Genomic DNA, 24,232 nt, shown 5'->3' on the forward strand with positions numbered 1-24,232 from the left:
ATGCAGAGAGCTCTGCCTACAGCTAATATTAAGGAGAGTAGAAACTGGCTCAACATTTGCAGTGTTGGTCAATAATATACATGCCATGCACATATGGGGGGAGGGGGATTGTATTAGGGTGGCCATTAGCGTTTGTGTCGGTACAGCTGTAGATGTCGCTGTCAGCAGATTTCAACATGTCTCCTTCCATAGGGCAAAGCAATGGACTGACACACAACACTTTATTCAACTCATTGTAAAATGGGCGAAAATTAGCATGTGTTAGCATGCTGTAACCAAAAAAACCACCACATCCTGCACTGATGATGTAGTCCTTGTCAGGTATGCATCAGGACACATTAGCGTGTACATTACAAACATCATGTGGTCAAATGCATCCCAGACCACCTCGGCAAGTGGTTTGAATGATCGAATCACAATGTACTTGTATTGTACTTGTACACTTGTATTTAGCGCTGTCCAGTTGTCCTCGGATCACTCAAGGCGCATATTAATAACAGGTATAAACAGGCTTTTAACCTGTAGACAAAAAGGTTTATCATCATTCATTTCAGTCATTTTTACCTTTCATGGTTTTAGTCATTACTTTTAGTCAAAATGTTTTCTATCTTTAAACTAATTCAGTTAGGCTTTTAAAGGTATCAGAAATCGAAATGAAATCGACCAGCTAGAAAGATTGATTTAATGTTAGCAAATGCCTATGCTTAGTTAAAATGAGGACTTTTCATTTAATGTTACAGTTAGCTAATTTAACGTGGCAGAAATAGCAGGGTGGTGCACCTTCAAGTGTCTCTGTTGTATTCTCCGCACCTAATTTCTAGCCACTGAGCGTTTCTCCGTCTCCCATTACAACAGTGCATTGTGTTGTCCTTTCTGACGAATTATTAAGTGTGTCCATAGATCTGTTCTTTTTTCTGACCAAAGCCTTTTTGCATTGAAGCCCTCATGTTGTTGTTACTAACTTGTTGTTGCTTTGGAACATAAGCACCTTTATACATGAGATTATGGGAATCTGCACACATCCCTCAATCCATTTAGCCAATGGCATTGCTTATATTTTGACAAACAGACTAAACACACCTTTGGGGAAAAATATCATGCATTTTGAATGTCTGATAGCCCACTGCTAACAATTTAGTCCTGTCTTTGTAACAACAGAATTGTTCCTAGCTCATGTTGTTGTTTCAATGTGTTGACTGCTGGAATTAGATAAAGTCCCTCGTTGCTGAAAACAAGTTAAAACAGACAGAACAGACAGAACAGAACAGAATGAATGTATAATCTCATAAACAAAAACAAAACATTGGTTTTGTCATTGTTTTTATCATTGTCATTATTTTAGATCTATTTGTAGCTCGTCGATATCTCATTTTAGTCATGGAAAAAAGGTTGACAAGCATTCTGGTCATAATTTTTGTTAACAAAATTAACATCAGTTTAAGGCTTACTGAAAGGTACGGGAACATTGAGGCAGGGGTCAAAGCCAGGAGGCCAGTCCAAACAGACAAACAAGTTAAAAAGTATTAGGCAGAGAATCATAAGTCTGTGAATCAGGCAAAGAGTCATACAGATCCATCCAGATTAACGTTGGGGGCTGGTTATAAACTGCAGGGCTGATGAGGGAAAGTGGAATCATGTCCGCTGTGAGGGTCCTAAGGAAAGAGGGATGTCATATGCTGTAAAGCCCTGTGAGGCAAATTGTGATTTGTGATATTGGGCTTTATAAATAAAATTGATTGATTGATTGATTGATTGATTGATTTATGGTGAAGGTGGTGAACATGACCAGCAAAACACCGTGTGGCTCTCTTTTGGGGGTCAGGACACAGTTGAGAGCTAAGTTTTTTTTTAACTGCAGTACTCAAGAACGTGGATCAAAGCCAGCTGTGTGCTATAGAAGTCACAGTGTCAGCTGTGAACAGTGTTTTCCAGTTAAAATTTATGTTGTGAAAATGATCCTGAGGAAGAAAACTTTCCATATGATAGCTACAAACATCCAAGTGTCTATAAACCAGATCACTTAACTTTCACTCTGCAGATTTGGCAATTTTCAAGCAACCTGTGAATAATGATAAATAAAAAACATTCTTGTTCTTGTAAAGGTTGTGTCAATAATTCCTTGGTTTTCAGCAGGTAAAACTGCTCCGACTGATCTGATGGTGATCAAAGCCATTTCTGTTCTATTCATCCTTTTCTTTCTGTAGTGAGCAGACATAAGTTCCATCATGAGGCAAGGATCCAGTCAGTCAGTCCACAGGGTATATGCAGGAAGAGCTGGGCCTGTTTTATTATGACTAAACACACACTCTCAGATACACCCACATACAGGGGGAAACTCCCTATGGACTGCTAGTTCAGTACAATGTACATCAGATGTTACAAACAAGCTTGTTAGCTGTTTGTTTAAGGTTATTTCTGGGGGGAAAAATACATTGACCATTTTTTCTTTAAGCAGTTTGCATCAAAGAGCAGTGTTGGGTAGTTTACAAATCTGGTAGCCAGCTGGAAAAAAAGTTTTAGGATGAGATTTAAAACAACTGAACTGAACTGCAGAGTTGGTGATTCTCTGTGTGGTTATTAGTATAAGCTCCGCCTCTCACATTATGCATAGTTAATCAATGTATTGTTGATATAAAAATATCTGATGCTCATAGGATTAAAGATCCAGTGTGTAGGATTTAGGGCAAATAAAATATAATATTCATGACTATGTCTTCATGAGTGTATAATCACCTCAATATAAGAAGGCTGAAAATAACAGCTTCTGTTTAGGTCCCATGTACTTCTGTTTGAAGCCTCCCCCAATGATTGAAACCCCACCCATTTCATATACAGGTTCAAATCCCATCTCTCAGACAGATTTCAGTTTATCAGCATAAACAACTGCAAATCCGCCACTGCTTCCCTCTCCCAAGGTGGCCCCCTCCGTTTTATTCTGTACATTCTCCCCCTTGGTCAAGAAATCCAGCGTCATGGACTTAAATTTCACTGCTTCGTCGACACATTCAGCTCTACATCTCCACCAAAGCCATCACTCCTGCCACTCACTCTACCCTCACCAACTGCATCATTGACATAAAATCCTGGCTTCAAACCAACTTCCACAAACTTCCACAAATACAGAGTCATCATCATTGGTCCTAAATCTCTTATGAAATCCACCCATAACTTCTGCCTACATCAATGGCTTCACTGTGCTCACCTCCCCCCATGTCTGTAACCTTGGTGCCATCTTTGATCAAACCCCTTTCCTCTGACCAACATATCAAACGCATCCCCAAAAACATCATTGTCCACCTCTGTCCATCCCTCTCTTTTCAGCTGCTGAGACTCTCACTTCCAGACTGGATTACTGCAACAATCTCGTGTATGGTTCTTCATCCAGATAACCAGGATTCCTTATCCCCCAGTGTATCCATTTCAAACTCCACAAATGTATGGTGTATATCTGTGTCTAATTTTGTAGGTGGAGTCACTTTTTGTTGTGGATTTCTTAAAGGCGCCGTATGTAAGAATGTGGCCAAAACGGCTACTGCACTCAAATTCAAAATACTGCCGCGAGTCGTGTCCGTCCCCCCTCCCCTACAAATTCGAGGCTGCTGGACAGCGGCACGCTGGAGACTGACGGCAAAAATAGAAGTCTTGCCTATCTGTTGCGGAGGGCTCCGGAGTGCCGCAGCTGAGACAGAGCCGGTGTTCTGTTGATTTCCCCTGTCAAAAAGTGCTGCTTTGTGGTTCTGCGCATGTGCCGACTTTCGTTTCCACGCCCATAAATTTTTGCTACTCGTCAGTCCACGCTGTTGTTAACAGTGAGTAACATCCTCAAAATCCATTTTCTTTGTGCTTTTGGCCTATTTAAGAAGTTAAGTTAGTATGTAGATTGCACTCTGGCTTTGCTTTTGAATTCAAATATTAAATTATTATTATTTGATAGGATGTTATTGGACTATTAAAATATGCTACCCCTGAAATATTGATTAAAAATGTTAAAATGGTATGTCTAAATATGCTGCCATTAATCCTACAGTGGCAGTGAGGTGATTCGTAGTCTTACATGAATGCACTGAGTAGCGGGAGAATTATTTGATAGGGTGGTATTGGACTATCAAAATATGCTACCCCTGAAATATTGATTAAAAATGTTAAAATGATATCTCTAAATATGCTGCCATTAATCCTACAGTGGCAGTGAGGTAATTAGTAGTCTTACATGAATGCATTGATTAGTGGGAGCATTATTTGATGCCAAGTATTTCATCCATCAAAATACACTACCCATGAAATATTAATTTCATTACACTTTTTGTACATTAGACAAATGAGAAAAGAAAACACTTATTTTATGCCTTTATTGTATATACAGATAGAAAACCACAAAGTAGCATTTTTTGATAGAGTAGCGTGAATCGATAGACAGACCTATCGGTTTATGCAGCGGTAGCAATTTTCAACAAAGCAGCAGAAATCATCACAGGAATACTGGAACGCAGCACAGCCGCAGCCAGTGGAAACACACATTGACTTGAATTGAATCCTATCTGCTCCGCTGCCGTGCCGGAGCGCAGACGCAACCAACATGCATCTGGTGGAAATTGGGGGTGATTTGTTTGCCCACGGGCGGCTGCTGTGGCAGGGCCACATTGCCGCGTCCTTGATCTTCAGTTTTCCAGCGGACCGTTCGAGCAAGTCCGGCTTCTCTGCTGCTGCCAGGATACAGCTGAGGAGGAGCCGGCTGCTAATGCTATGTACCGGGACACTGCTAACGCTGCTTGCCGTGCTGCTAACGTTTGTTTCTAAAAAAAAATCAGTCGGGTCGATGACCCACCTGCACATGGGCTACAATGTATGATCGAAAATGAGTAACAGTTGAAAGTATTCGAAATGTCCATCTCTATCTAGCTATGATGCTAGTTAGCCAACTTTGGCTGAAGCTTACCTGTCGTGGAGAAGAGTAGCCACTTCAACATCCAATTTCAAATTCTTCTCCGCTTTCAGCCATCTTCACCATTCAAAAGCATCTTCTATAGACCCTCGCTTTGCCTCGAGTTTTGTATTGGCATTTTTGAGAAACATAACAAAGTCGTTTGGGTTTAGTCGCACCGTCAGCCATTGTAGCTCAGTCGTAACTGTAACTGATGCTGAGACTCTACTGACTGCGTGACTGGTAGAAGGCGATGGGTGGCGCAACATGCCAAAACACAAATTCAAAACATAAACATGATTTGCAGATCGTAAAATTTGTACTATTGTTGTCGGTGAGATCAGTATGTTATATGAACATTATTCCTTAGTCTCTGTGACATATTAGGATGATATTACGACTATTTGATTTATATGTCTTACATACAGCTCCTTTAATTTTGGTTACAATTTACAATCGTCACCACTAGATGCCACTAAATCCCCCTTAATTCTATACACTGTTCATACTGATCTCTGTACATTGTATACAAGTTTCGAGTCATGTCAGAAATCAAGATGGTCAAGTCCTGCAACAAGTCCAGCAAGATGAGTCAAGTCATGTAACGTTACGTTAATTACATAACTGTACATTAAAAATGTAACGTCATTTGTCTGGCATTATTATACAAACCATTCTATGAGAATACGTTAGACATAATGTTATAGTTTGTGTTTTCTAACAGCTAAAGTATTGTTACTCCTACAGACATGATGAAAAACCAAAAACTCCCGTAGATGTTAGTAGATGCTGGTAGAGCTTGGGTTGGCACCATGGATGTATTAAGAGAACTGGATACAGCGATGAATGCAGGGCCCTGTTCATTTGAATGAAAGCTGCTCAGTGGTGCATGAAGCCAAAATGGTTCAACTGCTCCATATAGGGCATTAGAGACTTGCAGCCGCGGAGCACAACCGTTATCACATCAGTGTCTTACTTCCACCGCCAAATGGCTAACTTCTGGTTTAGCACTCCGCTATTGAACTGGGATAAAATGATTCAAACCTGCAGCTCCTCTCCACTTCTGAAATATTATCAGACCAAATGGATCAAATCCTGATAGTGAAATGAGTCATTTTGGAAGGGTTGTGACACTCATAATAAAATGTATCCACTGATTTACAGATGTCTCTTTCCCTATATAAGTCTATGGGAAAATGTCTTTTTGGGCCACAGGACATCACATGACAGACCCCAGGAATTGCAGTACGGCTGTTTGGCCACTACGACAATTGTTACAACATCTCTAGTGTATCCAACCAGCAAAGAGGCTCTCTCAAAGTGACGTAGTAATTAAAGCTCAGTGTTTCCAAAAAAGATACATACTACTGTATGCCACAAAACTTTGTTAAATGATAGTACACATATTGGGTATGTAGTGCAAAGTGTGATTTCAGGCACAGCAAGGCGCATCTCGAGTCCGTGTACTCAGTGACATCACAAGTTTGAGACTAACTCCGCTGGTCTCTGCCTTTGACAGAGAGTAGCTCATGTTCACAAATATTAACTGAAATTTCTCAGGCCATTGAAATAACATTGTGGAATTCTTAATTTAGGTGGTGTTTCCCTAAAACTGCTATTCATGTCCTTTTAATTGACAGTTCAACTGCTTTTAGCGCCTACACGGCAACTGACACATTAACACGTTTATTCTTTAACTGACAGTTAAAAAACCTTCCACTCAATTGAGGATGTACACTTTAAATGACAGAATATTTCTACAGAACATGTAGCCTTTTCTGGTAAGATTTCCTCTTTGATTTTGACAGTTCTGTCACTGTCATGAACAAATGACATTTTGTGGTGCCTTTGTACATTTTGGTATAAAGCTGATGAAGTTAAAAGGAGAGAAATGAACAGTCCCTAATGGCTTGTCAGTGGTTTGGCTCTGATCCTGTGTTATGATCATTTATTTTTTGTAGGGTGGGGTTAAATGCCAGATGTAGCAAACCAGATGATGATTACAGTCATCATCATATTAGGAGGAAGGTGGAAATGGATCATCCAAAAGTCAACAAGCACTTGATGTTAAAGAGAGCGAGTTCAAAGGCTTTGAAAACCAGGAGGGCAGCTCAGGGTTTTTCTGGCTCTTCATAACACAATGCCAGTTATGACAATGATGAAGACATGGATGATGATGAAGACACTGATTGTAATTATGATGGTAAGTTATAAGATAAAGGACTCAGATTTGGGTCAGGGCCTGTTTCAATTTAACACTGGACAGAGTAGTTTTCCAGTACCATCTTCACTGGCACTAGAGTAACTACTTTATACATTGCTATGTCTTCCGTCTCAGTTGCATTATTACATCTCTTTGGTGAGTCTTTAGTTGTGTTGGATACTGTCTGTGTAGCAGCTCAGGAATTTAATTTGTCTGTTGGCACCATCAAGTGGTGTAAAATATTTACTGCAGCTCTATTCCTGAAAAATCAAGGTCTGTGCTGTGTAACATAAATGTCTACGTTTTTTTTTTTTTGTTTTTTTTTTGATTTTCATTTAAAATATTTTGGACCCAGCAGCACATTGTTGCCCAACAGTGAGTTTACTCGGGAGCTCCCATGACTTTATAATAAATATAACTCTGAGGCAGAGTGCTGCTGGTGCTGGCTGCTTTCCCAGGATATTATATTAGGGTTGACCAGTGCCCAGTTGTGAGAAACGAAGCAAGAATTTAAAGGCCAAAATATAAAGAGGAACTCAGAAGTGAAACAAAAGGCTGGATTTGTTGCTGTGAAGCTTTGGGACAACAGCAGGGTTTGTCAGATACATTACCTTTGCTTTGGTCGCTAGTCTCTGTGAAGCCCTGCCAACCAACTGGCCATTAACATTTAATATAGTCTTTAATTAATGCTTATAAGCCATTACAAAACCAGAAAGTGGCACTAAAAAACATGAGCCACAGTACATTTATTAAAGTACTGCACTTCGTATAGACACTTCGTATATAGACCTGCCAGCTGCAGCATTAAAGCAACAAAAGTAATAATAACAACAACAACAACAATAATACTAATACTAATGATAGTAATGCTGATGATGATAACAATAAAATTCATAATATAAAATACAAGCAGGGTTTCATTTGGCCATGGTATGTTGGTATGTTGCATTGTCATAAACTATGGTGCTGGAAATCTGGAAATGTATATATATAGAGAGAGAGCTGTCTGTCGCAGTGGCGTTAGGTAGTTTGGCCAGGCCCCAGTGTACGGTTTTATGACTGGCTCAATAGTGTACACTATAGTGCACATACCTCTACTCTACATTGGATCACATCAACATACATATTAGCCAGCAAATGACCATTGCATGTCTGTATGTCACAAAAAAATACCAAAGAAAATAAGAAATTATTAATGTAATTTAACGGTTTGAATAGTTTATTACAGTTTATTTGGAATAAACATATCAGTTTATTATAGATGCTATCGACAAAAAAAGATAAAAAATGACGGATATGGGTTGGCCTTTTTCAAGGGTATGTATAGCAAGTGGCACAGTTTTTAATTTGATGAGAATTCGTCTTTGAAAACAGGCATATTTCCAAGGTGACAATCATTCGCTTGGGCCCATTCTCCACCCAACACATTGTTGGAGGGCTCACTCTTTCTCCACTCTCTCTCCACTCTCCCCCACCTGACGGGCCCCAGTGCAACCACACTGCCTGCACTGTAGATATTTACGCCCCTGGTATCAGCACCTCTGGCCTCACATTTCACCCTTTTTCAATTTGAAACCTTCACACTTTGAAAGTCAGTTAAAAAAGATGATGTTGCTGCCCTCTGCTGGCGTTTTTGTAAAAATGTTTTTTCTCCCTCCAAGTTGATGCTGCAGTATAACATTCACCCACTCATCGCTTTGTCCTCATTCAGTTAAAAGAGGCCACATTAATCACTAACAAGCCAGCAGAGGGCGCCATTGCGGACGAGGGTTTGTCGCCTTCCTTACTGTGCGGAACCTCTTTGAATTTTGTTTCCACTCGTTTCACTAGGAAGTGACACTTTCATACACTTCCGGGTCGGAATTCACAACACACATGTGAGAGCTGCTGAAAATCAGCCGTGACTGAGACCAGACTACAAGAGGTTTCTCTTCAGGTACTGCGACTAATTATTTCCTTTTCTCCTGAACCTCTTAATACGTGTGTGTGTAGCCAATGCTAGCTTCTGTTTGTACCGGCAGAGAACCCGAACTGGAGTTATAACGTTACACAGACTGTAGCATGTATTCCTGATGTTCCCTCACTCGTCACGTTGATAAACAGACACTGAAAAGGAGTTAATGATGATCATGTGTTCCTACATAACAAGCTAGCTGAAATACATGGTCATTTTCCGTTTTTATTTAGCTGAGTTTAACAAACGGCATGCTGAGGAGTACACAAGACAAGTTGTGTTTTGTGCCTTTCTTTGAAATAAATAAGGTAAATATCAGAGTCATTTAAGCAGCGTGGTTTTTGGATGGGCATTTGTTTGTTCTTGTAATGATATACATGGCTTTAACAGAAAATTGCCTTTCTAACTGTATTGATTTTATTTTATTTTATTCAGCCTTTATTTAGCCAGGAAGGTCCCATTTAGATACTAGATCTCTTCCTCCAGAGAGTCCTGGTCAAGACAGCTGCACAGTTAGTTACAGCAGTAAAAACATCAACTATGTCACATATTAAAATACACACAAAACATTATACAACACAAGGGAAAATAGTGAGAGAAGAGGGGAGCACAGGCCAAACCAATGACATCCATACACAATCCAACAAGGCCAAAGACTATGTACAGTGGCATGCAAAACTTTTGGGATCCCTTGTCAAAATTTCATTTACTTTGAGTAGTTAAATAAGTTTAAGATGAACTGATATTCAAAAGGCATGACATTAAAGATGAAAAATTTCTTCAATGTTTTAGGCAACATAACTTTTTAATTCAGTCTTGTCTAATTTCAAAATATCAAAGAAGGAAAATGGCCTAAAGCAAAAGTTTAGGCAACCTGATCGGTATTTAGCATTCCCTTTGGCAACTATCCCGGCTAAGAGTTGTTTGGAGGATTTTCAATCATTCTTCTTGCTAAATGCTTCTAGTTCTGTGGGATTCTTGGGCCGCCTTGTATACACTTCTCTTTTGAGGTCTATTCATAGATTTTTAATGATGTTTAGGAGGGGGGACTGTGAGGGCCATGGCAAAACCTTCAGCTTGCTCCTCTTGACGTAGTCCATTGTGGATTTTTTACAGATGGTGTGATGTTTGCATCCAGAATTTGCTGGAATTATAATTGAATCCATTCTTTCCTTTACCTGTAAAAAGTTCCCTGTGCCACTGGCTGCAACACAAGCCCAAAGCATGATCGATCCACCTCCGTGTTTAACAGTTGGACAGGTGTTCTTCTTACGAAATTCTAATTCCTTCTTTCTCCAAACATTACTTTGCTCATTGCGTCCAAAAAGTTCTATTTTAACTTCATCAGTCCACAGGACTCATTTCCAGTAAGCATCAGGCTTGCCTTTGCAAACTTCTGACACAGAATTTTGTGGTGAGGATGCAGGAAAGCTTTTCTTCTGATGACTCTTTCATAAAGGTCATATTTGTACAGGTGTCACTGCACAGTAGAACAGTGCTCTACCACTCCAGAGCCTGATAAAGCTTCCTGCAGATCTTTTGCAGTCAAACAGGGGTTTTGATTTGCCTTTATAATAAATCTACAAGCAGCTCTCTCTGAAAGTTTTTTTGGTCTTTCAGACCTCAGCTTGACCTCCACAGTTCCTGTTTACTGCCATTTCTTAATTATATTACAGACTGAGAAAACAGCTACCTGAAAACTCTTTGCTATCTCCTTATAACTTTCTCCTGCTTTGTGGGCATCAGTCATGTTTAGAGCAGCCCATGGTTGCTGATCATTGAGACAAGGTTTCAGGAGTCAGGATATTTATAAAGCTTTGAAATTTGCATCTCCTGACCTTACCTAATGATCACTGTGAACAAGCCATTGCCCTAACAAGCAAATTAAGGTCTCAGACCCTGGTAATAGTTGTCTAAAATCTCAAACGTCTTTGGGGTGCCCAAGCTTTAATATGGTGCTTCTTTCCTTTTTTCACTCTAAAATTGTACAAAACAAAAATAATATTCTCATTTTGCTCAAAATGTCGAAAAGCATGTTTCATCTTTAACTTCATGCCTTTTAGAGATGATATCACTTCATAATCAAGTCACATAAGTGACAGTAAAAGAAATTTGGACCAGGGGTGCCCAAACATTTGCATGCCACTGTAGAGCAGCAACATGTTTCCTTCAAGAGAGTTTTTAAAAGACCTTTAAAAATGTTGAAGGAATGGAGTGATTCTAAAGTAACAACATCTTGGATCTCATCTTATACTCAGGTTGCATAAGAAGAGAAAGTAGTTTTACCAAGCTCTCTGTGCACCCTGGCGGTATTGATGGGGACCCTGATGAAATTGCCAAAAGTCTATTTAAATCAGCTGGGCTAACCTGAATTACTGTATTGAGTTTAACACTGATATTCCTATCACAGTTTTAGGTGTTGTTTTTTCCCAAGTTTTGCAAATCCAGCTTCAAATGAATACAGGTCTTTGTCAAATACCTCCATCATTTCAGAGACCTCACTCCATTGCAGATGACAACAAGGCATGGAAAGATTTACTGTTGAATACAGTCAGCAGCCAGAGCATCAGATCACAGCTGAATTATTAAATGGCCTTGTTTTTGTCATCCTGCATGATAAGTGCTCCAGCTGACAAAACCTGAGTTTATAGGTTTATTAATGGTTTTCTCTCCTGTCTTCCAGGCATGTTCATGTTTCAACAGTGTAAAAATCAATTTGTAGACACTTCAAACTTGTCATATTTCATCACAGTAAACAGCATATCTTTTATTTTTGTCAGTTGCCATCATTGCATGGTAATACCGCCGAAACACATTTGTTATTATGTTACGTCTTCCTCATTGGTACATTTAGGTGCTTGTAGGATCAGTGAATCAATTCATAAATCCCAGTAGTGGCCTTGTCATCGGGGTCTGACCTTCCCACTCTCTGTGAAGATAAACTCAAGTGAAACTGTTTGTTCTTTAGCAGACAGGATGGATGGGAAAGTGAAGGAACAGAAGCGACATCAGCAGAAGCACAGCGGGCCAAAGGCAGAGAGGAAGAAGCTCAAGAAGCAGGGAGGCTCCACAGAAGAGGATGGACGGAAACGCAACCCCAAAGCGTTTGCAGTTCAGTCGGCTGTACGCATGGCCAAGACGTTCCACAGGTCAGTTCCTATTAGCTGTACTATTAAACATCTTTCAGACACAGTCACCTGTGGCATCCAAGGTGTGATGCCACTTCTATTGCATGTATGCTCACTTTCAATAAGGGATAACAGTTTGACATAATTTCATTCATTAATGAATCTAAAGTGGGAATAACCAATAGTTAATTAAATTCCAGTGTAGTCAATGAATAAAATGTGAGAAATGAAATAAAGCTGCAAAACTCCTTTCTTCATGTATATTTTTTTTAGGGCCCAGGACATAAAGACCAAAAAACATCACATCCCGCTTGTAGACCGGACTCCCCTGGAACCCCCTCCAGTTGTAATTGTAGTAGTCGGACCCCCCAAGGTGGGAAAAAGCACCCTGATTCGCTGCCTGATCAAAAACTTCACCAGACAGAAGCTCACAGACATATGTGGACCTGTAACCATCGTTTCTGGTAAGTTTGACCTCTGATGTCTTTCTCTTCATGGGTTAGATACAGACCACGTCTATCAAGCTCTTTGTTGGTCACAGTATAACACCAAGTCAGTTAACCTTTAGGGATATCAATGTGTCCGTTTAGGAAGCACAAGTGATTGTGAATCAGTTTCACGTGCTTTGGTGATAATGAAAGTGACAACAGGTGCAATGAAGAGGCAAAAGCAAGACAACCCCCAAAAAGGGAATGGTTTTACATGTGGTGGCCACAGACAGTTGCTCTCTCCCTGTCCTTCCTGACTGATTCTGCTCTAGTTTTGTGTTCTGCTAGGCTCCTTGTCACTACTGGTAGCATGAGGCGGTACCTGCAGCCCAATCAGGTTGCAAAGGTAGTCCAGCTCCTCCAGGATGGCACATCCATACGTACAGTCACGACAACATTTGCTGTGTCTCTCAGCAAAACCTTAAGAGCATGGAGGAGATACCAGGAGACTGGCTGTTACACGAGTACAGCTGGACAGGGCTGTAGAATCTAATCCAATCTAACTTTATTTATAAAGCGCTTTGAAATAACCACAGAGGCCCAAAGTGCTTTACATCAAGATAAATAAATAACATAATAAAATACAAACATAGCATATAAAATACAATGACATATGCAAATCACACAAGGCAACATATGTAAGAACAAATAAAATCAATGTCCTACACGGTGTTAAAAGCCAAAGAAAAGAGGTGGGTTTTAAGGAGAGATTTAAAAATAGACAGTGAAGAGGCCTGTCTAATGTGCAACGGCAAATCGTTCCATAGATTTGAAGCTGCAACAGCAAAAGCACGGTCCCCTCTGAGCTTGAGCCTGCTTTTAGGCACCACCAGGCGCAGCTGATCAGCTGACCTGAGGGAAAGGGTTGGCGTGTAACGGTGAAGCAGCTCAGAGAGGTAAGGCGGGGCAAGACCATTTAGGTAGAAGGGCATCAGCCCAGCAGCAGGACCAGTATCTGCTCCTTTGTTTGAGGAGAAACAGGAGGAGCACTGCCAAAGCCCTACAAAATGACCTCCAGCAGACTACTGGTGTGTCAACCATTGGCGCCCCGTTCTCTTCACAGATGAGAGCAGGTTCACACTGAGCACATGTGACAGGCGTGAAAGACTCCGGAGATGCTGTGGTGAACGTTTCGCTGCCTGTAACGTCATCCGGCATGACCAGTTCTGCGGTGGGTCGGTGATGGTCTGGGGAGGCATACACTTAGAGGATTGCACAGACCTCCATGTCATAGCCAACAGTACCCTGACTGCTAGGTACTGTTAGGTACCAGGATGAAATCCTCAGAGCGATTGTCAGAGCGTACGCTGGTGCACTGGGCTCTGGGTTCATCCTGGTGCAGGACAATGCCTGGCCTCATGTGGCCAGAGTGTGTAGGTAGTTCCTGGATGATGAAGGCATTAATGCCATTGACTAGCCCTCTCATTCTCCTGACCTAAATCCAGTAGAGCACCTATGGGATGTTATGTATCGGTGCATCTGACTCCGCTGAGTACAGCCACAGACTGTCCAGGAGCTCACTGATGCCTTGACTAAGGTCTGGAAGGAGATCCCTAAGGACACCATTCTCCAACTAATCTGGAGCACACCCAGACATTGTCAGAAGTGCATGCAGGCACATGAGGGCCACACACACTACTGAGTCACATTATGAGTTGTCATGATAAAATTCAATCAAATTGGATCAGCCTGTGATTTCAATTTTACTTTGATTTTTGGTGTGATTTTGAATGCATCTCTCAGTGGGTGGAGAATTTCGGTTTCTGTTGACTATTGTTACGTCATTTTGTTCTCAACAAATTCCACAATGTACATCAGTAAAGATTTTCAACTTCAATAATTTGTTCATCAAGATCTGATGTGTGATTTAAGTGTTCCCTCAATTTTTTTGAGCAGTGTAAAATGTTAGGTTGCTCTGTGGTTTCATTTCATCTATGCAAAATAACAAAGATGAAATGTCTATTTAAGACAAATGAGACATTAGGCAATAATTGATCTTTTTATGGCCATCTGTGCACCGTTATGCATATGACCATAATGTTTCATCATTTTTCTGTGTCGAAGTGACTACTTTTTGTATTCTTTAGGCAAGAAGCGTCGCCTCACTTTCATGGAGTGTAACAATGACATTAATACAATGATCGACCTCGCAAAAGTAGCTGACCTGGTGAGTGTTTCTGTTCACAGTAAAAAGAAGTATATTGAATAAATGTGTGAAGCTGTATAACATACTTTATTGTATTTGTTTTTTGTGTGATATAGTGAACTGTACATAATTTGTTTGGCCTTTTTTTCTTTATAAGACATATTAAAAGTGCTGTATGTGACATTCAGAGCATTAATATAGCAGAAAACCACAATTTGCTATGTAAAGATATAGTAAAGTAATGGTGTCCTGAGCAGTCACACGCCCTCTGTGAGCTCCTCTGTTCTCTGCTGCGGTTGACTGTTTGTATATGTGCATACTGTCTGTATATGTGTGCATATTAGCGTTTGTGAATTCCTGTGTGTGTGTGTGTATATCCCACTGTGGCTAGCTTATCGCTGTTGTGCTGCACTGAACTCATACAGCTGTTACTGCTGATATTGAGGCTGCATGGCGCCCACCCTCCAGTGTTCCTTTAGGTTGATGATGTTAGCTCTGTGCAGTTGTTACTGCTATTTGTTGAGTTAGCACCGATAGCGGCTAGCCACTGGCACAGCAGCTTCCATGTTGAGAGCTGTGTGCAGACAATCCCGCCCCAGACTGTGAATCATGGATATGTTCTGAATGTTGCAGGCAACTCCTTTAACAGTAAATGTTAAAGAAATGTCATTTAGTTGATAGACTGTTCCTTCAGTCTTTGTGAATAGAGAGGCAGGTAGTTGTGATTCAGCACCATAACTCAATAACTTGATTTGAATAGACTCTCAAGGGCTGAATGACGTTTTATTAACTAAACTGAGTTGAACTAAATGCATTGTTTGTTTTTCTTTCCTTCCAGGTTTTGATGTTGATTGACGCCAGCTTCGGCTTTGAAATGGAAACTTTTGAGTTTCTCAATATCTGTCAGGTGCATGGCTTCCCTCGTATCATGGGTGTGCTGACTCACCTGGATTCATTCAAGAACAACAAGACACTGAGGAAGACCAAGAAAAACCTCAAACATCGCTTCTGGACTGAGGTCTATCAGGTAATCACAACATCATCACATCCCTACTACTGCAAATGCCCCCTTTGCTCACATACACAGTCATGTACACTGAAGCCCTAATGTGTATGTACCGTGACAGCATGACTGTGATCGAAAATGTTGTGTTTGAACCTGTCAGGGGGCCAAGCTCTTCTACCTGTCTGGTATGGTGTACGGTGAATATCAGACTCAAGAAGTGAAGAACCTCGGCCGCTTCATCTCAGTCATGAAGTTTCGTCCTCTGGTGTGGCAGACCTCCCACCCTTATGTGCTGGCTGACCGGTGAGTGATAAGCTAAGACTTCGTACTGCTGACTTACATGAGTTTGATTTCATCCAAATAATCCATTTCAGTGAACTGTAGATGGATGATCTGAAGATGTAAAGTGAAAGAGCCGAGATCCATTGACTCCTCATGTAGTTGTAGCTTGTTTTTTTTTTTTTTTTATGTAGAGTTTTAAATACCACATTTTTGTATATACTAAGACATGGTTTGAACAATTACAGCCTCTTCGCATCTTGAATTCAAATGTAACATTAAATAAATATCAGTCAGCACCACACTCTATCAAATGTAACAGAGCATTTTTGCGTCAAATATGTAGTCTTGATTTAAATATAATGATAAAAAATCCATTCATTTAGTTACTGGGCTGGGCTGTTTCTGGTTAAACAAAAATGATCTTAACTCTGGTCTGTCTCTGTAGGGATCTTTTCCACAATGTTGTTAGACACTTAAAATAACAATCTGAGCCTGTCAGTGACAAGAATAGGTACTTTTAGTGGACATATATTGATGATGCACAATGCCCCGAGTGGTTACATTGCAGCCTGTGTCAGTGCAGCCCTCTCACTCAGTGCTGGAACAATTTAAAAAAATGTTGCTCCCGTTAGTCACTTAGACACAAAAACATGGGAAAATTGGGTCTAGATTGAAAATTTCAGAAGTTACCCTTTGAGTCTGACTAAAAAGAACAGGCCTGTTCTTTGCTCATGCCAGTTTTAAAAAGCTGATAAAACAAACTCGGCTAAATGACTGCCATTGTAGACTTGTTAAATGCAGGTGTAAGTCAGAACATGACAGTCCATTTAGATGTATCACTTCCTGGCTCTGGGGTATTTTGCATATTGGATCACTGGCATGACTGTCACAGCTGCATGAAACAGAGCAATCTCTGATATGATATTAACATTAGTAACTGTCAGAATTCCTGTCAATAAAGTGGTCTCTAGGGGCGTCGGTGGCTTAGCGGTAGAGCAGGTGCCCCATGTACAAGGCTGTTGCCGCAGTGGCCCGGGTTCGACTCCAGCCTGTGGCCCTTTGCTGCATGTCCTCCTCCCCCCCCCCCCCCCCCCCTTCACGTTTAAGCTGTCCTATCAGTTAAAGGCTAAAACGCCCAAAAAATATCTTATCTCATGTCCTGAGGAACCTGAACATGCTCAGCTTTGACAACTATATTGCATTTGCAAATGCCAATCTTATACGCAGGTGTTTACATGGCCAGGCCTCTCAGGTTCTCAGTGACATGATGCGACCGTTACAGACCGTGGGGCTGGTCACTAGGAATACCACTGCAGGGAACTGTGAAGTGCCGTAACGGAAAACTTCCTTTGGCCAGACATCCTTTGTCATAAAGGGAGCTAATATATGGAATGGACTGCCTATCCAACTTAAAACAGAACAAAACTGTCGACATTTTAAAATCAAACTGAAGGAATTTTTAAAAAAAGGTAATCAGTTATGTAGTCATGTGTAGGGGTGGGTAGGTGGGTGGGGTGGGAGGTAGGGTAGGTATACAATATGCATATGATGTGTATCTGTATGTAAATATGTGTATTTGTTGTTGTGTATGTGTATGTTGTTTTGTATGTTTTTTTACCCAAGGCCCTTCTAGGGACGGGCATTGGAAATTAGCAGTAGCTACAAATGCTGTGATACATTGTATTGGTTAATGGCTGTGCAATTCTCTATGTATATGTATCTGTCCCTATCAAATAAACATGAAAAATGAAAATGAAATGTCCAGCTGGACAACGAAACGGTTACCTAAACTGCTTCATTGTACAAGAATCTCATGAGCACTGAATTGATAGCGGTTTGTGTGTAACTGATGTATTTAGTTATGTGAGTGTACTTGCATTGTTTGACTTTATACTCACTCAATCATTATTTTCTCAATTCTCCTCTCTGCACTCAAACAGTATGGAGGACTTAACTGACCCTGAGAAGGTGAGGACGGACCCCAAGTGTGACCGGACAGTGTCACTCTACGGCTACCTGCGAGGGACATATTTGAAAAACAAAAGCCAGGTCCATATTCCAGGTACAAAAGCATAGTACTAGTTCCCTGCAAAAACCTTTAGTACTAAACATCATGCTGTTTAAAGCAGAAATGAGAAATAGAGTAGCAGAGTAACAGAGTCCCCTGGAAACATGTACAATGATATATTGTGTGTTGCTGCTCCCTGCAGGTGTAGGAGACTTTCAGGTAGCAGATGTGAACTTCCTGCCTGACCCATGCGCCCTGCCAGATGCTCAGAAGAAGAGAGCACTGAATGAGAAGGAGCGTTTGCTCTATGCACCCATGGCTGGTGTCGGGGGTGTCGTGTATGACAAAGATGCAGTGTATATCGACCTGCCTGCTAACCACGTCAATCAGCAGCAGGTGTGTGTGCTTGGCATGAGAGTGTGTCACTCATCTCATCTAGCTTTTTGTATTTGTATTCACTAACTACAAATCTCACCATTTAAATCAGATTACAATATTGTTTGTATCTGGTGTGATGTGTATTCTTTTGCGGTGGTACAGGAGGAGGTGCGGCCCACCACAGAGCTGGTCCAGTCACTCATCGACACACATGCCACCCTGGATGCCAAGATGGCTGCCAGTAAGGTATCTCTGTTCAGCGGCTCAGCCACCCTGGAGTCCACAGACATCAGCGAGCAGAGCGGGTGAGACACCTCACAGCTCCAGTCTTTCTCTCCTCACTTCTTTTGTATGGCAGATGTCAGTTGCCAACCATGTGCGACCCCTTATGGCCACAGTCTAATGGCTAATTCCAGCAGGATAATGTTCCATGTTTCAAAGCACACACAAGCTCAAGCTGCTCCCACCAACACGGCAATGAATTCAGTGTATTACAAAGAGAGAGGTTATTGGAATGAATGTGAGCTTCTCGATATGGGTGATTGTTTGTGTATCTAACTGTATGAGGAAACACAACCACAGTTAGTGAAATAAAACTGAATTCTGAGTAGAAATTGATGATTAGATTTTGTGAATTTGTCAATATTCACATTTAATTTGTTGGCACACACAATTAGCAAAAGAATAGTACAAAGCATAATAAATGTTCTGCTACTTCAGGGAATATACCGCAGCCTTGTATTTGACAAAGACTGTCTTGTTTTGTGTGTGTGTGTGTGTTAGAGAGAAGAAGGGGCCTCAGGAGGAGTGTGTCTGGGATCCTAACACCCAGAGGAAGAGGAGGAAGGTGGTCTTCACTGAGGAAGAGGAGGAGGATGTCAGCAGCTCCAGTGATGATGAGGATGACGAGGATGGCGACGGGGAAGACAGTGAGCAGGGGGAGCAGGAGGAGGATGAAGACAATGATCCCCTGTCCACGTTTCTCAAAGAGGCAAGAGCCGAATGTGACAAGACAGAAAAGACTGCAAGAGACGCTCCACCGGTAAAGAAACAGAAACTAGAGGAGAGCGCTGAGGTGCCGGCGTTTGCTGACAGCGAAGATGACCTGGAGATGAGTGAGGAGGAAGGTGAAGATGAGGGGGAGGCTGTAGGAGCAGGAGACTCTGGACACTGTTCTGAAGAGGAAGAGAGTGATGATGATGAAGAGGAGGAGGATGATGAAGAAGAGTCTGAAGATGAATCGGTGGAAGAGGATGATGGAGCTGATGCGACAATGAAGAAACAAACAGCAAGTGACAGTGAGGAGGAGGAGGAGGAGGAGGAAGAGCAAGGTAAATACACAGTGCAAATTTTTACAAAAGGTTTCACTAATTCAACTTTTTCTCTTCTGATACTGGCTCAAATACGTCAAAGTATAAAAAGTTATACAGCCTATCTGCAGGTCCTCCTAAAGTGATTTTTTGATGATTATGATACATAAACAGCTGTGTTTTACTCATATGAGCTACGCTCCTCCTGGTGCCACTTATGCTCACCATTTCAAGATACAACCACCACAGCAGACTCAATAAATGCTTCTGTCAGACAAAAAACAAACAGTTATAACTTACCTATGAAGCGTTATCATAATCCACAGATCCATATTATCCAGACTGAATCACAGCTTCCACAGCTCCCACTTAATTTCCTACACTCAGTACATGACATTAGATAAAATAGTTTTATTGTGTCAGCCCAACTAAAACCGGACATTTAAAATACACGTAAACATGTTAGTTCAACTGAAAATGTACCAAATAGAATTTCTCAAAGTCGGACTAACGCACCCAGATAATGTGATTTGGAGTTGAATTACTCCTGCATGTATACAGTCAGTCAGACCCAAACTGGCCTAGGCACTCTATACATGCTCCACAGTTTCTCTCCCTGGTTTTGACCCAGAAGTCAAATAGTATTAAATGCGTAAACAGAAGAAGAAGCTGGTAACAACATGACGAAAGATGGGGAGACCCAGTTCATGCTATGTCAGCTGAAAGAATTAAAGGTGCTGTATGTAAGAATGTGGCCAAAATGGTTACTGCACTCAAATTCAAAATACTGCCGCGAGTCGTGTCCGCCCCCCATCCCCTACTGATTCGAGGTTGCTGGACAGCGGCATGCTGGAGACTGATTTGTTTGCCCACGGGCGGCTGCGTCGCCGCGTCCTTGATCTTTGGTTTTCCAGCGGACCGTGCAAGCAAGTCCGGCTTCTCTGCTGCTAACACTGCTGCCGGGATACAGCTGAGGAGACTGCTAATGCTATGTACTGGGACACTGCTAACGCTGCTGCCGGGATACAGCTGAGGAGGAGCCAGCTGCTAATGCTATGTACTGGGACACTGCTAATGCTGCTTGCCGTGCTGCTGTAGCTCAGTCGTAATTGTAACTGATGCTGAGACTCTACTGACTGCGTGACTGGTAGACAGCGGTCGGTGGCACAACAGGCCAAAACACAAATTCAAAACATAAACATGATTTGCGGACCGTAAATTTTTTTTTAAATGCGAATATTCTGGCCGTACTATTGTTGTCGGTGAGATCAGTATGTTACATGAACATTATTCCTTAGTCTCTGTGACATATTAGGAGGATTTTGCGACTATTTGCTTTAGGTTTCTTACATATAGCTCCTTTAAATACTTTTAAATACATGACTGACTGGGACAAGGACAGTAGTCCAATGAATGGCCTAGTTGAACTAAAACCTTAACTTGACTTAACTGTGCATGTAAACACACTGATTAACATTAGTTCAGACAATCTAACTCCAACAAAATATTTAGTCTGAACACATTATTACATCTCTAGTTATCCACTAACTGCTATTGCATCGTTTCAGACGTTCATATTTCCCCACATATTATCCATAATTTCTGCTGTTCTGCATTTAAACGAACTAACCACCCTATGCCAAGATGGAGCTTAACTCCTGATCTCATGATTGACACTTCACTTGAGCCAATAGGAGCCTTCCAATACTGGTGCTATGGCCTCGATAGCCAACACTGCATCTTTTTTCAAGAAAATATTCTGGTGAATATAAAAATAACTAATATTTCATTGTGTTGAAACTTATGTAACTCAATGACAGAAGCACTTCTGACTGTTGGGCAAAAAAACGTAAGTTTGTTAGCTTTCAAATGAGACCATTCATTTAATGACATTTTATAGAACAAAAAATAATTTATTAATTTAGAGTATGATCAACAGATTTATCAACAATAAAAATAATCATTAGCTGTCTGATGTTCGCTGTCAGCCATATAACAAGTTGTGTGAAGTTGCTGCTTGAAAACTTCAACATTCCTTTATTGGGCTGCTTCACAATAAAAGTTTATACCTAACATAATAACTGAAGGGTTTTATTGTAATGAATTTGTGGGAAATTTAATGTGTTTATCACTAAATTAGCAGAACATTGTTAACGGCTTTTCTTCAATAAAAACAAGTAATAATACTGCAGGGAGGAAGAGTAAAAGCAGAAACAGCCACAGTGAGATGTTGATGAAGAGCTGCAGACAACAGGCTCTTACTGCCCCTCTGCAAACAGCTCACCTCCAACAGGTAAACCTCTTTTACCTGCCCTGATGTGGGCTATGCTGTGATGGAAAAACACATGCATCAAAAATAATGGGTGCCTTTAGCCATGGATCAGCCTGCTGCTTTTAAACGTCATGGCTCAAGACAAGCCGTCAGCAGTTAAAGACACACATTCACGTGGGTAGCCCTGTTGTAATGGAAATGCAAATTCCTGCTGCACTGGGTTGATGGCCTAAACCAAACAAAGCTAAGTCAAGCTAGCCCATGACTGTCAAAAAGGGGTATAAATGCTCCTTGTGGTGAGAATGTTTTGTCAGGTGTTACTGAGGTTCAGCTCTATTGTTCAGCTATTTTTTATTACGCTTTCACTGTTATCTCTTGGTGATCTTTGACTGAAACTGATGAGAAAAACACAGTGTAAATGCAAAGTATTACTGTGTAGCAGTACAAAAACCAGTACTTGTTGTTCATTGTGTTAGCTCAGACCACACAGAAAAGTTGTTGGAATTAAAGATTCATGCTGAGTAGGACAGGAAAGGTAAAGCTTTCATTGGTTAAGTAGAGTCTGAAGGTAGCTGAATATGTTTTGATGTCGAAAGGGACTAAGTTTGTCGATGGTACTGAAGGCAGCATCTGGAGGTTTAGTGATTGTATTTATCATCTCTCGGTTGATTTCCTTGTCCTGTTTCTGTCCACAGGGGCTCTGAGGTGGAAGGAGGGTCTGCAGCAGAAAGCGTCAGAAGCGTTCTTACGGCAACAAGAAGCTGCCCCCAATCTGAGAAAACTGGTTTATGGTTCAGGTAACCTGACACTCTGGTTGTATGTGCACATTGATTTATATTTCTATGAATATTCTGTATTATAAGGATATATGATAATATCTACAATATATCAGCCCAGCCAATTTATCAGTCTAGCGCTAGTTAGTATTAGCATATACTGTATGTCTTCAGGTAAGCACCAGGATGTCAGTATAGACATGCCAAAGATGTTGGGTTGCACACTGACATTTTCAGAACAAAATAGAACAGGCTGGAGTGAGATTTTCTCTCGAAGGGATTGTTAAAAATAGGAGGTTTGTGCATTAAGTCTGTCTTTGGTAAGCGAGGGAGGTTCTTTTTGGAGAAGCACTTTTTTTTTCTCCAAGTGAGGATTAGAATATTGGCAATTCACATAATCTGGTCAAAATTCATAAGTATTTTTGAATGCTTGAAGATCCATTCATTACTAAAAGTATATGTCCTCCAAGAGAGACAATATAAACCAATGGAATGGTCAAAGTTGTCATATTGAAATTTCAGGTGTGCTGATGGATTCACATCATCAACTCATGCATTGAGTAACATTATAAGTAAACCTTCTACCTTAAAAGTTGCCGGCAGTCGGCCCAGTGAATTAAATTATTTTTTCTCAGTCTACAGCTGCTGTGAGTGGCAGCAAAACACCCTTTCATTTTATATATATATATGTATTTACTAATGTAAAGACTTGTAAGACTTTCAACGGTATGAGCAGTGGTGACATAAGCCTCAAAACCAGCCACAACTTAGCTCTTAGCAAGAGTGACCATCTTCTGTTGACCAATCCACAGAATGCAGTGTTGCTAGGTCCACTTTTATTACTGGATCTGTGTGCAAGGTACCTAAACAGAGGGGTGACCAAAAATGGGGACAGTAAGGAATGGTTCAATTGGTACCATCCACAGCTTTTCACAGTGGGAATGTAAAAGTTGCCTACTGAACTGACCTGAACTGCACCAGACTGCTTGGTGGAAATGGGTCAAAGTCATCAAATTGTTTCAGATATTCCTATTTTTGCCACAGTAAGCGCATGAGTGAATACTCCATTATCTGCACGTTTAATCAACTAAATTATCTGTATCCGTATCCATATTTGGAATGGATGGGTTTTAAACTGGAAATGAGTGGGGCCTAGAAAGAACATACTCATACATACATCCGATTGTTTGACTCAACCCTAATATTAACACAGCATCTGTTTGTTGCTAATATGGTTAGCTGTCATTTGTGACCAACACAAGCAAAAGTGTGCTACAAAACATCTTATTTTACCAAGTGACCGATGGAAGCTGTGTATTAAGCCATATTTTGGCATTTTGCAGCAAATGTTAGAGGTGCT

At 40.9% G+C, this 24,232-nt stretch overlaps 1 protein-coding gene across 5 annotated transcripts in view; it reads left to right on the forward strand.

Annotated features, from left to right (window-relative positions):
- The first annotated feature begins 8,953 nt into the window (after nucleotides 1–8,953).
- The window catches only part of bms1 (BMS1 ribosome biogenesis factor), a 29,855-nt gene continuing 14,576 nt past the window's right edge, over nucleotides 8,954–24,232 (forward strand). For 4 of the 5 annotated variants that reach the window (XM_033611920.2, XM_033611923.2, XM_033611922.2 and 1 more), the window contains exons 1-11: nucleotides 8,954–9,060; nucleotides 12,047–12,227; nucleotides 12,480–12,670; nucleotides 14,782–14,861; nucleotides 15,679–15,867; nucleotides 16,007–16,149; nucleotides 18,069–18,190; nucleotides 18,339–18,532; nucleotides 18,677–18,819; nucleotides 19,298–19,845; nucleotides 22,792–22,893. In XM_033611920.2, the coding sequence (XP_033467811.2) occupies nucleotides 12,055–12,227; nucleotides 12,480–12,670; nucleotides 14,782–14,861; nucleotides 15,679–15,867; nucleotides 16,007–16,149; nucleotides 18,069–18,190; nucleotides 18,339–18,532; nucleotides 18,677–18,819; nucleotides 19,298–19,845; nucleotides 22,792–22,893 (1,885 nt within the window). In that variant the 5' untranslated portion in view covers nucleotides 8,954–9,060; nucleotides 12,047–12,054. The remainder of the gene's footprint in view (nucleotides 9,061–12,046; nucleotides 12,228–12,479; nucleotides 12,671–14,781; nucleotides 14,862–15,678; nucleotides 15,868–16,006; nucleotides 16,150–18,068; nucleotides 18,191–18,338; nucleotides 18,533–18,676; nucleotides 18,820–19,297; nucleotides 19,846–22,791; nucleotides 22,894–24,232) is intronic. The other variant, XM_033611921.2, reaches the window with a different exon arrangement.

The sequence above is a fragment of the Epinephelus lanceolatus genome, chromosome 21, assembly GCF_041903045.1.
Source record: "Epinephelus lanceolatus isolate andai-2023 chromosome 21, ASM4190304v1, whole genome shotgun sequence".
Lineage (NCBI taxonomy): Eukaryota > Metazoa > Chordata > Actinopteri > Perciformes > Serranidae > Epinephelus > Epinephelus lanceolatus.